The sequence below is a fragment of the Quercus lobata genome, chromosome 1 (genome assembly GCF_001633185.2).
Source record: "Quercus lobata isolate SW786 chromosome 1, ValleyOak3.0 Primary Assembly, whole genome shotgun sequence".
Lineage (NCBI taxonomy): Eukaryota > Viridiplantae > Streptophyta > Magnoliopsida > Fagales > Fagaceae > Quercus > Quercus lobata.
In genome coordinates this window covers 33,938,228-33,951,612 of record NC_044904.1, presented here as the reverse complement: position 1 = coordinate 33,951,612, position 13,385 = coordinate 33,938,228, and the positions used below count along the sequence as shown (strand labels likewise).

The following is a 13,385-nucleotide window of genomic DNA, read 5'->3' as shown; positions in this document are numbered from 1 at the left end:
GTGTAATCAATAGGGAGGTCTAAGTCCTTAAAGACAAACAAAACACTTAGTAGGAAAAAAAAAGGGGGGGGGGGTGTCTGAGGTCTCTTACTCTAAGAGTACCTTATGAATGTACCCTCAGAATCCTCAAACCAAGACCCAAGTTGAGCCCTTGTTTTCATATGATGAATACGCCGAGGTCCCATCCTTGGTGAAATTGCTCGGTGTTAATTTTCCCAAAGCATGGGTTCGAGGAACCAGACATAACCAGGGCATTGTTGAATACTTAAACAAGTAATAAAGAGTGTTAATTTACCCAAGGCATGTGGTCTGAGGAACCAGACATAACCAAGGTCTTGTTTAACACTTAAACAAATAATGGAGAATGTTAATTTACTCAGGGCAAGTGATTTGAGGAACCAGACATAACCATGGTCATGTTTAACACTTAAACAAGTGATGGAGAGTGTTAATTTACCCAAGGCATGTGGTCTGAGGAACCATACATAACCAAGGTCCTGTTTAACACTTAAACAAGTGATGGAGAGTGTTAATTTACCAAAGGCATGTGGTCTAAGGAATCAGACATAACTAAGGTTTTGTTTGACACTTAAACAAATAACTAAGAATATTAATTTCTCCAAGGTATGTGGTTTGAGAAGCCAGGCATGACCAAGGTTTTGTTTAATATTCAAACAAGTGATGGTGAGTGTTAATTTACCCAAGGCATATGATCTGAGGAACTAGACATAACCAAGGTTCTCTTTAACACTTAAACAAATAACCATGAATATAAATCTAATACTATATATAATAGTAGAAGCCTTTAGGGAGGTGCTGCCACATTAGGAAAAAAAGACCCATTCAAATTCTGACATGTATAGAGTTTAAACTTAAAAAACCCGCACGGTGCGTTTGGAAAAAACAAAAAAAAAAAACAATGATTCACTTTGTTAAAACACTGTTTGGGAGCCTCTTGGTATAAAAGGAAACTAACCGCTTAAAACACATAAAAAAGAAAAGAAAAGAAAGATTGCTTCACGGAGAAAGGAGAGAGAGAAAAGAGAGACAGAGAAATAGAGAGGCAGAGAGAGTTCTCCGTTCCCTCGCTAGACTTAGAGCACCGGTGCAAGCAGAAAGAAAAATCTATGGGCATCAACACCGTTAGGCTATATATCTGCCACCATCAGATCGTCGGAACCGGCTCCGGTACGTTTTTCTCTATTTTTTTTAGACTTGGGTATGAAATATTACTTTTTATTGAGTTTTTTTGTTGGAAAGGTTTAGATTTGGTTTTGGTTTTGATTCCTTTTTGTTTCAGGCTTTTGGGTTCTCCATGAATGTTTTCTCAATTTTTCGATTTATTTTGATATCACTAAGTCTTTCCCTGTTTTCTAATATCTACATTCATAGTTTTTTTTTTTTTTTTGGTTTTGATTTGGAAAACACCTTTTAATCTGTTTGGCAGTGTCAAAACACCTTTTGACAGCCTTCAGTATAAAAGAAAACAAACCTCTTAAATCAGTAATTGCAATCAAAAGGAAAGAGAACAGAGTTCGTCGAAACCGTAACCCAATAGCTTAAAAGAGAATTTTCTGAAAACAAAACCCTTTGGCCTGTTTTTCTCAAAAGTTTCACCAGCTTTGAATCTTTCGGGGTACGTATCAGATCGTTGGTAAGATCACCTTGAATCCTCAATCTTCACTACTCTCTTCCTATTTTGTTGTTGTTGTCCTAATCTACTTGCTTATGAATAATTTGTGGTTTTTGTTTCCAAAATAACTTTGAGGCTCAAATGTTTGTAGGAAATTGAGAAAACAAACAAGGACACTGGGAAAATTACTAGATTTTCGATTTGGGGGTTGTTATTAATTTTGGGATTTGGGGGTTTCTAATTAGGGTTTGCTGCAATTATAGATTTCAATTCCTAATTTGTTTTCCTCTCTGTTTCTTTTTTCCAGGGAAACACCATAGAAGATCAAATTCTACCTAGGCTTTGTCTCTCAGTGTTCTGAGGAATGTAGGTATTATTTTAGGGGGAACCAACATATTTATAGATTTGATCTTTTATTTGTGACTTGGGTGCTGATCTAGGTCTAAGTACTCAGATTTGAGGTTTTGCATTCCTTTAACCAATTAACTGAAAGTTACTGCTTCAATTTGGTTTAAACATATTGTGATATGAATTGTTCATTGTCTTAGGCAACATGACTAATACTTTTGGAATTCCAGACTACAATTGGGGGAGGTGGTGGAGATATTGGAAAGAAAATAAATCATGGTGGTGGTGATGTCGATGGCGATGAAGATGATTACTTTGATGACTTTGATGATGGTGATGAAGGGGATGGTGGAGGCCTATTTAGGACACAGAAATTTCTTGAGGAGGTTATAATTCTTAAATATGCTCTTTAGTAGATTAAATGTTTTTTGGGTGCTGTTTTTTATTTTTATTTTTAAAGATTTCTGTGAGTGTTGTTAATATTAGTATGTTCTGATGCAGTAATAATTTTGTGCCTTTTATCAGCTTTTTGGTCATAAATTCGTAGATGCAGTGTTAAATGAATGGCAGGGGACAATGATGGATTTGCCTGCTGGATTCCAAAAAGCTTATGATATGGTATGGTATTTCTCTAACTATGTGCTTTTGGCAAAGAATTATCTTGCCATATACGAACTCAAATTTTACCTCTAAGGTCTGGTTAGCTCTATTCAAATGGTAAAACTCCTAGAACTCAATGCCCAGCCAACTACTACTAGATTTATTCCCCGAGCACTTCCTAAAGGAATGTCACAGGCATTTATTGGCTGGTGAATATGCTTCCCTTAATTCGACATCATTGGCTGTCAAAGTTGCAAAGCTCCATATAATACTATGCTACATTTAGCAAAACAAAGAATCTAACTCTAGATATACAGGTATAAGTCCATCAGCTCCATTTTTTAGTAAAGCCACATTGTCTCAGCATATATATAAGGAAATTCCAATTGATGTAATCATGGGCCTCCTCTAAATCCAGCTTACATGATACTCCTGGTATGGCAAATTTCAAGGGAATCAATTTGAGTTGTAGTCTAATTACATTGCAGGAAAAGAGTTAGGGGCCTTTTTATAAATATGAGAGCTCGAATTCAAACTAATCCTAATCCTTTTATTAAGTAAATTCTAACCCTGCATCTAAGTTTGTAATTATTGTAATAAAACTTGAACCAGTGAGTGCCAAATGACTAAGATGGACTCTCAACTAAAATTCCTTTTTCAATCCGAATTTAATTGATGCAAGTCCTTAGGCATTAGTGGAGGTCTTCCAAAGAGGCCCTTTATTTGAAGCAATGCAACTATTGTGTCACAATCATACTAATCTTTTGTTTCATAGTGCTTACTAAGATTTCATGAAATTTCATACATGATATCATATTATCATGTAATATATAATATAAGTTGCATCCTACCCGTGACTGCATCAGGTGATTTCCCTATCTATACTGCATTATAAGTATATTAAAATGTACTTATCCAAGGGAGGCAAGTTAACTCTTCTTATCCAAGGGAGACAAGTTAACTCATTTTATGAGCACTCTTTCCAGTTTGCCTACTTATTTTCTTTCTCTTCATTCTATTCCAGTGGAGGTGGTCGATTGAGAAGCTACAGAGAGATTTTCTTTGGAGTGGCATTGATAAGATGTACTTTTATACATTGCTAAAAGTATAATCAAACTTGGCTAATCAGAGTTGTTAGATTGCTGAATAAATTGTCAATCTTTGATGTTTATCAATGCCACCTCCAAGGTTTGTTACTTTCCTCTACCTTTTTATGTTTATTTTGTTAATCTCTGCTCATTCACTGGGGTTTTTCTCTCATCATCAATGCAGAATTTCATAGTAAATTTCTTCTCTTTGGTTATATTAGTCCTACCTTTTATTGCTTTGTTCTTTTTAATTTTTAAATCATTTCTTTGTTTCTTTTGTTACAATTTTATATAGTGTTGAGGTTAAGGTGTACGTGACCATATCTACATTACAGCTAATTTCACGTCATGTTTTCTTGGCTTATAGAGAGCTGAGACCTTGGGAATTGTTGAATTCCCAATACTAGGCCGCATTAGTAAACTTGCTATTTCGTGGGATTCTTTGATTCGGTTTTGATTATGGGTATGTTGTTTTGGTTTGCTATATGGTTTTTTTTGTTGTATTTATTTTGCATTTGTTTTCCCTTTCTATATTTATTATATGGGCATTGTAAACTTTATTGCACATTTTTATACAAAATTGTTGCTTTGTAAACGGCTCTGAATCAAAAATTGTGTCACTTCCTATTTTGGTGCCTCTATTGAAAAAAATAAGAATTTCATTAAATGCAAAAGGTACCTATGAGCATATCTTTAAGTACTTCAATGCTAATGGCGATTGAAAAAAATCTAATTCTAGCCGTTTGGATCCTCCCCAAGCATGTATAGATAGAGTTATATAATCCCGTGCATCGCACAAGTTAGCGACTAGCTATTTATATATAATAGCAAAAGTCTTTCCCTACAATTAAGGAGGTTGTGACATGTAGGAAAAAATCCCACTTAAAAATTTGCCACGCTACCAGTCAAAAGCATGGAATAAAAAGCAAAACGTTGTGCCTTTCACGTCTTCAGGATTTAAAAAATCAAGCATTGCACTCCTTCGCCCTTGAAAGAAAAATGCTTTAGGAACCGTTACATACTTACATTTAAAAGAAAAAACGCTTAAACGGACTGTTGTCTACCAACTTTTATCAATAAACACCGCCTGTAACTCTTTCAGCCAATTAATAGAAATCTGAAACAACGTGATCTTAGGTAGTTGTGAAATTAACTACAACGGCCATCTTTCATTCAAAACCTCTCTCAATTTATATTTACCTTTTGAACCTTTTTTTCCCTACAAAAACAGTGATAGAATAATTTACTCTGGAAAGAAAGTTGTTGGATTTACTGCAGCTAGTTGAAAGGTGAGAATATTTTCATGAGACTGAATAATTATTAAAAAAAGAAAAAAACTGAAACTTAAAATTGTTAGCAGAAAAGCATGGTGAAAAGGAAAAAAAAAAATGATGTGAAGGGAGTTCACAGAGGCTCACTAACGAGGAAGAAGTAAAGAACTGAAGAAGAATATGAAGGAAAGGAAAAGTAACTTTATAGGAATAGTAGAGGTGAGATAAATCTCAATCACGGATGGGATTGGGAATAGTAAAAGTAATTTAATAGGAACCCTCCTCGAAGGTTCATGCTTCACAAAATACCCAATATGTGTCTTTATTTACACTAAGACCATTTTATTGCTTTTATTTTTAATAAGAATCTAATCACTCTTTTTATTTATTCTTTCATTAAAAAAATTAACAATCATTATATATTGGGTCCTAAAAATAAAACACAATGTTAAATTTATTAAGTTTACTTTCTTTTTTTTTGAGAATGAAGTTTACCATATACTTTGGTATATGGTTAGTGGTTATTACTTATGTGGGTGAGGTGTAACCCAATATGTATTAAGGATTGGATTATATAGAAGACTGAAGGCTGTTATTATCAAGGGCATTACAAACCTAGCATTGACGCTTCAAGCGTGTGATGACAGGTATTCTAAAATAATTATCGTCACTTCATTTTCATTTTGTTAGCTTCATAAAATAAGTGAAAATTGTAATTCCATATTAATAGAGCTTCTTTAAAATTTTAAGATACCATTCCTATAAATTAGAGATTTTTATTTATTTTACCATAAATAACAAATAAGAGTATCCTAATTCAAAATAAATAAATAAAACTAACTAACCCGAACATTGTGCGGGTTATACACTAGTTTATTTAAGGTATGTGGTCCGAGGAGTCAGGCATGACCAATGTTCTATTTAATATTCAAACAAGTAATAAAGATAACACATAATGCTAGAAAGAAGAACATGGCAGAGCTACCTTTCATTAATAATAGTACCTTCGCAGGTTACTTAAATTCCAGGGACGTGGTACAGCATTTTCATCTAAGTCTTCCAAGAAATACGCACCTATGCTTGTTACCGAGGTAACATGGTATGACCCTTCCCAATTAGGCCCTAATTTTCCCCATGCTGGGTTTTTTGAAGTACCCACAACTTTTCTTAGCACTAAGTCCCTAGGTGCTAACGGCCTCAATCTCACACTTGAGTCATACCCTTGCTTGAGCTTCTGTTGATAGTATGCCAACTAAACCATGGCATTTTCTCTCCGCTCTTCAATTAAATTCAAACTCTTCTCCAACAGGTTGTCATTGCTGCTTGGGTGAACGAGCTTGTCCTCAACATTGGGAAACCAGTCTCTAGAGGAATCACGGCCTCAGCTCCATTGGTCATTGAAAAGGGAGTCTCCCTTATTGACCTTCGAGGGTTAGTTTGATATGTCCAAAGAACGTGCGGCAACTCTTCCACCCATCTATCATTTGCATCATCTAGCCTCTTCTTGAATCCACTCACTTTGACCTTATTGACAGCCTCGGCCTGTCCATTCTCCTATGGATAAGCCATGGTGGAGTACCTATTCTTAATGCCCAATTCACAGCAGTACCTCTTGAAGGCCTTGCTATCAAATTGAAGACCATTGTTCGAGATGAGGGTTTGAGGGATCTCAAACCGAGTGACAATATTTTTCCACACAAACCTTTTGATGTCCACATCTTTGATATTTGATAGGGGTTTAGTTTCAACCCACTTGGTGAAGTAATTAGTGCCTACCAATAGCAATCTCCTATTTCCTGCTGCTTTAGGAAAAGGCCCTACAATGTCCAAGCCCCACTGACCTAAATGCCAGAGGCTAGACAAAGGGTTGAGGACACCCCCTAGTTGATGAATATTTAGGGCATATCTCTGACATTAGTCACACTTCTTCACGTATTCTTGCACCTCTTTTTGCATATTTGGCCAGCAGTACCCTTGAGTGAGGGCCCTATAGGACAATGACCTGCCCCCTATGTGACTTCCATAAATCCCTTCGTGTAGCTCATCTAAAGAGTGGGTCCACTGCCTTAGGATGGATACATAGCAAATACAATCCAAAAAAAGAGCGCTTGTATAACTTTTGATCCTCAGATAACCAGAACCGAGGAGCTCTTTTCCGCACTTTATCATTCTTCCCCTTCTCCTCGGGCAAAATGTCATTCTTAAGAAACAGCACAATAGAATCCATCCAACTAGGCGCCACCCTGATTGGGTGAATAAGGGCGCTCTGCTTTCTCGTCTCAGTAGGTTTACATAGATCTTCAACCAGGATAACCCGAGGTAAACTCTACACCGAGAAGGTTGCAAAGGTAGCAAAAGAGTCAGCATGCGTGTTTCTGCTCCTTGGGATTTGATGTAAGGAGAAAGATTCAAACTCTAATTGCAAGCTTCTAACTTGACTCAAATAGTCCTGTATTCTCACGTCCCTGACCTTCAGTTCTCCCTTTACTTGGCCTACATCCAACCATGAATCTGAAAATATCTCCATCATTCTTCCTCCCATTTTCTAAACCATAGCCATTCCTACCAATAAAGCCTTGTACTTAGCCTCATTGTTCATGGCCTAGAAGTCCAGCGTTAAGGATTTCTTAATGATGATCCTTTCGGGAGATACTACAACTAGCCCCATTCCTGATTCCCTTTGATTTGTTGTGCCGTCAGCATACACCTTCCAAGATAGAGGTTTCTATAAGGAGATCATCCTAACTGATTTCCCATCCATGTTTGGCCTTTCACAATTTTCTTTTAAGGAAGCCTCAGCAAACTCAGCCATCAAATCTGCAAGGACCAGACCCTTTATAGAAGTGTGAGACATATACTTGATATCAAAAGCTCCTAGGATCGTTCCCTATTTTGCAATCCTCCCTGTGTAATCAGCCTTCCAAAGCAGTGATCGAAGAGGGAGTTAGGTTAGAACCACAACAGTGTGAGCTTGGAAGTAATGTAGGAGCTTCCACGTAGCAAGTACTACTGCCAAGATGACTTTCTCTAATGGTAAATGGCGAATCTCTACCTCATGTAGTGATTTGCTCACATAATAAATTAGTCTCTGCAACCTCCCATCAACCCGTATCAGTACCAGACTCACTGTGTGTGAGGCTACAACAATGTAAGCAAATTCCTCAGGCTTGGACATAATAGGTGCCTGAGAAAGATACTCCTTCAATCGTTGGAAGGTCGAGGAACATTTCTCAGTCCATTCAAATCTCTTTCACTTATGCAACAATTAGAAGAAGGGTCTACACCTGTCTGCTGACCGAGAAATGAATCGGTTCAAGGCGGCAGTCATTCTTGTCAACTTCTGGACCTCTTTGGGATTTCAAGAAGGGTGTAGGTTATTAATTGCTCTAATCTAATTAGGGTCAACTTCGATTCCGCGATGGGTATTCATATAACCCAGGAAGTTGCCAAAGCCTACGCTGAAAGAACACTTGGCAGCATTAAGGTGAAATTTGTATTTCCTTAGTATCCCGAAAATATTCTTGAGGTCATCTATATGGTCAGACTCTACTTTACTCTTCACCACCATATCATCTATATACACCTCAATATTTTTGCCCAACTGAGGCTCAAACATCTTGTTCATCATCTTCTGGTAGGTAGACCCTACATTTTTAATCCAAAGGGCATTACTCTATAATGGTAATTCTCAGTGGGTGTAAGAAAAGTAATCTTTTCCTGATCGCCCAGAGCTAATGGTATTTGATGATAGCCTTGAAAGGAGTCCAAAAAGATCATCCGAGGATGGCCTACAGTTGCTTCCACCAATTGATTTATTCGAGGCAAGCGGAAGGGGTTTTTTGGGCAAGCTTTATTTAAATTCGTAAAGTCTACACACACTCGCCACTTCCCAGTTTTCTTTTTTATCACTACTGTGTTGGCCAGCCACTCGGGGTAAGATACCTCCTTTATGGCTTTAGCCTGCTTAAGCTTAAGCACTTCCCCCTTGACAACGACAGAATATTCCGTAGATAAGGGCTGAGGTGATTACTTCTTGAGGATGGCAGAGGGAATGAAGTTCAAACGATGGCAAATGAAATCAGGATCCACCATGCAAACACATTAATATTTTTTTTGAGAAAATCTATTAACTCTTGCCTTTCCAAAGGAGGCAGTTGAACTTCAACCTGAAAGAACTTCTCCTTATTGTCACCAATGACAACTCTTTTCAAATGCTCACATTTGGCCCCTTCTTCCTCTACCTTTGTAGATAGCACTGGCACCTTTGATTGCTATAAGTCCTGCCCCGTAGAGGCTAAGAACTCACAACCGGTCTGTTGTCTAATTGCGGCCACCATACATTGCCTGGCCATAGATTGGCTCCCCACCAGCTCCTCAACCCAATCCCCAGACGGATACTTTACCTTCAGGTGCAGGGTGGAAGGTACGGCTCCCATGTCGTGAAGCCAATTGATCTATCCGAGGCAGGGGGAAGGGGTTTTTTGGGCAAGCTTTATTTAAATTCGTAAAGTCTACACATACTCGCCACTTCCCAGTTTTTTTTTTAACCATTACTATGTTGGCCAGCCACTCGGGGTAAAATACCTCCTTTATAGCCCTAGCCTGCTTGAGCTTGACATTTCCCCCTTGACAGTGTCAGAATGTTCCCTAGATGAGCGTCGAGGTGGTTACTTCATGAGGATGGCGGAGGGATTGACGTTCAAAAGATGGCAAATGAAATCCGGATCCACCCCAGAGGCTTTGTAGGCACTCCATGCAAACATGTTAATATTTTTTCTGAGAAAATCTATCAATTCTTGCCTTTCGTAAGGAGGCAGTTGAACTTCAACTTAAAATAACTTCTTCTTATAGTTGCCAATGACAACTCTTTTCAAATGCTCACATTTGGCCCCTTCTTCATCTACCTCTGTAGACAGCACTAACACCTTTGATTGCTATAAGTCTCGCCCTGCAGAGGTTGAGAACTCACCCCTGGTTTGATATCTAATCACGGCCACCATACATTGCCTGGCTATAGATTGGCTCCCCACCAACTCCTCAACCCAATCCCTAGACGGATACTTCACCTTCAGGTGCAGGGTGGAAGGTACAGCTCCCATCCCGTGAAGCCAATTGATCTATCCGAGGAAGGGGGAAGGGGTTTTTTGGGCAAGTTTTATTTAAATCCATAAAGTCTACACATACTCACCACTTCCCAGTTTTCTTTTTTACCACTACTATGTTAGCCAGCCACTCGGGGTAAAATACCTCCTTTATGGCCCCAGCCTGCTTGAACTTGACACTTCCCCCTTGACAGCATTAGAATGTTTCTTAGATGAGCACTGAGGTGTTGGTTCTTAAGGATGGCAGAGGGATTGACGTTCAAACGATGGCAAATGAAATCCAAATCCACCCCAGGGGCTTTATAGGCACTCCATGCAAACATGTTAATATTTTTTCTAACAAAATCTATCAACTCTTGCCTTTCCCAAGTAGGCAGTTGAACTTTGACCTGAAAGAACTTCTCCTTATCGTCGCCAATGACAACTCTTTTCAAATGCTCACATTTGGCCTCTTCTTCCTCTACCTCTGTAGAAAACACTAGCACCTTTGATTGCTATAAGTCTCGCCCCGCAGAGGCTGAGAACTCACCCCTGATTTGATGTCTAATAGCGGCCACCATACATTGCCTGGCCATAAATTGGCTCCCCACCAGCTCCTTAACCTAATCCCCAGACGGATACTTCACCTTCAGGTGCAGGGTGGAAGGTACGATTCCCATGCTGTGAAGCCAATTGATCTATCCGAGGCAGGGGGAAGGGGTCTTTTAGGCAAGCTTTATTTAAATTCGTAAAGTTTACACATACTCGCCACTTCCCAATTTTCTTTTTTACCACTACTGTGTTGGCCAGCCACTCGAGGTAAAATACCTCCTTTATGGCCCTAACCTGCTTGAGCTTGACACTTCCCCCTTGACAGCATCAAAATGTTCCCTAGATGAGCATCGAGGTGGTTGCTTCTTGAGGATGGCAGAGGGAGATGGCAAATAAAATCTGGATCGACCCCAGGGGCTTTATAGGCGCTCCATGCAAACACGTTGATATTTTTTCCTGAGAAAATCTATCAACTCTTGCCTTTCCTGAGGAGGCAGTTGAACTTCGACCTGAAAGAACTTCTCCTTATCATCGCCAATGGCAACTATTTTCAAATTCTCACATTTGGCCCTTTCTTCCTCTACCTCTATAGACAGCACTGGCACCTTTGATTGCTATAAGTCTCGCCCCGCAGAGGTTGAGAACTCACCCCTGGTCTAATGTCTAATCACGGCCACCATACATTGCTTGGCCATAGATTGGCTCCCCACCAGCTCTTTAACCCAATCCTAAACGGATACTTCACTTTCAGGTGCCGGGTGGAAGGTATGACTCCCATGCTGTGAAGCCAAGGCCTTGCCATAATAGCAGTGTAAGGGGAGTAGGCATCTACCACGATGAAGTTCACCTCCACGACCTCTGTCCCTGTCTGAACTAGTTAGATTTGGCCTTTTGGAAAGACATTCTTCCCGTTAAACCTTATTAGAGGGAATCATAGCAGGTCAGGTCTTCGGACCTCAGGTTCAGTCCCTTAAGTAGGTCAGGGTACATGATCTCTATGCCACTACCTTGATCTACCAATACTCTCTTCACATCGTAACCACCTATCTTAAGGGTGACCACCAGGGCATCATCATGTGGCTGCAAGGTCCCGACCTTATCCTTATCTGAAAAGCTCAAAGTCGGTTGAGAACTCACCCCTGGTCTAATGTCTAATCACGGCCACCATACATTGCTTGACCATAGATTGGCTCCCCACCAACTCTTTAACCCAATCCCAAACGGATACTTCACTTTCAGGTGCCGGGTGGAAGGTATGACTCCCATGCTGTGAAGCCAAGGCCTTGCCACAATAGCAGTGTAAGGGGAGTAGGCATCTACCACGATGAAGTTCACGTCCACAACCTCTGTCCCTGTCTAAACAAGTAGTTAGATTTGGCCTTTTGGAAAGACATTCTTCCCATTAAACCTTATTAGAAGGGAATCATAGCAGGTCAGGTCTTCGGACCTCAGGTTCAGTCCCTTAAGTAGGTCAGGGTACATGATCTCTATGCCACTACCTTGATCTACCAATACTCTCTTCACATCGTAACCACCTATCTTAAGGGTGACCACCAGGGCATCATCATGTGGCTGCAAGGTCCCGACCTTATCCTTATCTGAAAAGCTCAAAGTCGGTTGAGAACTCACCCCTGGTCTAATGTCTAATCACGGCCACCATACATTGCTTGGCCATAGATTGGCTCCCCACCAGCTCTTTAACCCAATCCCAAACGGATACTTCACTTTCAGGTGCCGGGTGGAAGGTATGACTCCCATGCTGTGAAGCCAAGGCCTTGCCACAATAGCAGTGTAAGGGGAGTAGGCACTTACCACGATGAAGTTCACGTCCACAACCTCTGTCCCTGTCTAAACGGGTAGTTAGATTTGGCCTTTTGGAAAGACATTCTTCCCGTTAAACCTTATTAGAAGGGAATCATAGCAGGTCAGGTCTTCGGACCTCAGCTTCAGTCCCTTAAATAGGTCAGGGTACATGATCTCTACGCCACTGCCTTGATCTACCAATACTCTCTTCACATCGTAACCACCTATCTTAAGGGTGACCACTAGGGCATCATCATGTGGCTGCAAGGTCCCGACCTTATCCTTATCTGAAAAGCTCAAAGTCGGTTGGACTTCCATTCTACTCCTCTTCGGATCAGGGGATGAGTCATCAACAGATGCCCGAGCTACAGACATCACCCTGGATGGCTGAGAACTAATCCTTCCTGGAGCAGCAAGTATGACACTAATTGTACCAAAAGGCGGTCTTGCAAAAGAATCTCTCTGAGCCCCCGACCCTCCTTGACCACCTTGTCTGTTGGGTTGATACAGGAATTGTTTCAACTTTCCCACATTAACTAATTGCTCCAAGTGGCTCCACAAAGCCTTACAATCCTCGGTAGTGTGCCCTCGTTCTGGTGGTACTGGTAATGAAGATTTTGGTTGCGTTTTGTCGGGTTTCCCCCATCCTCTTTGGCCATTGAAAGTATGGCTCATTCTTGATCTTTTCCAGGATTTGGTGTATTGACTCTCGAAATACAGTACTGACTACCTGAGTAGTAGCAGATCCAGAATGCCCCGTAAAATCTCTTCGAGGTCGGTTGTTATTATACCTATCCGACCTAAGATTCCTTCTGTCTTAAGGGACCACCTTAGCCTTCCCCTTTCCCTGCTACTAGTCCTCTTCAACTTGCTTATACTCATCAATACAGTCCATGAGCTAACGCACACTCTTAACTGGTTTCCTGGTCAAAGATTTTCTCAGATCGTGCTTAGTGGGCAAGTCGACCTTGAAAGTCCTTATAGCCACGTCATCAAAGTTCCCATCTAT

The 13,385-nt window shown here is 40.1% G+C and overlaps 1 protein-coding gene and 1 long non-coding RNA gene across 6 annotated transcripts; one reads left to right on the top strand and one right to left on the bottom strand.

The window, feature by feature from the left end:
* Nucleotides 1-1,007: 1,007 nt before the first annotated feature.
* LOC115988058 lies at nt 1,008-4,264 on the top strand. Of its 5 annotated transcripts, none has more exons than XR_004091309.1 (6): nt 1,008-1,188; nt 1,941-1,999; nt 2,212-2,367; nt 2,507-2,599; nt 3,606-3,769; nt 4,037-4,264. It is a non-coding gene; the product is annotated as an uncharacterized LOC115988058 (long non-coding RNA). The 5 variants fall into 5 exon arrangements; XR_004091312.1 differs by having other exon boundaries at nt 2,182-2,367; XR_004091307.1 differs by having other exon boundaries at nt 1,941-2,003.
* An 8,169-nt stretch (nt 4,265-12,433) lies between these two features.
* LOC115952921 lies at nt 12,434-13,051 on the bottom strand. The gene has a single exon (XM_031070281.1). The coding sequence runs from the start codon at nt 13,049-13,051 to the stop codon at nt 12,434-12,436; it is 618 nt and encodes a 205-aa protein (XP_030926141.1).
* Between the last annotated feature and the right edge of the window lie 334 nt (nt 13,052-13,385).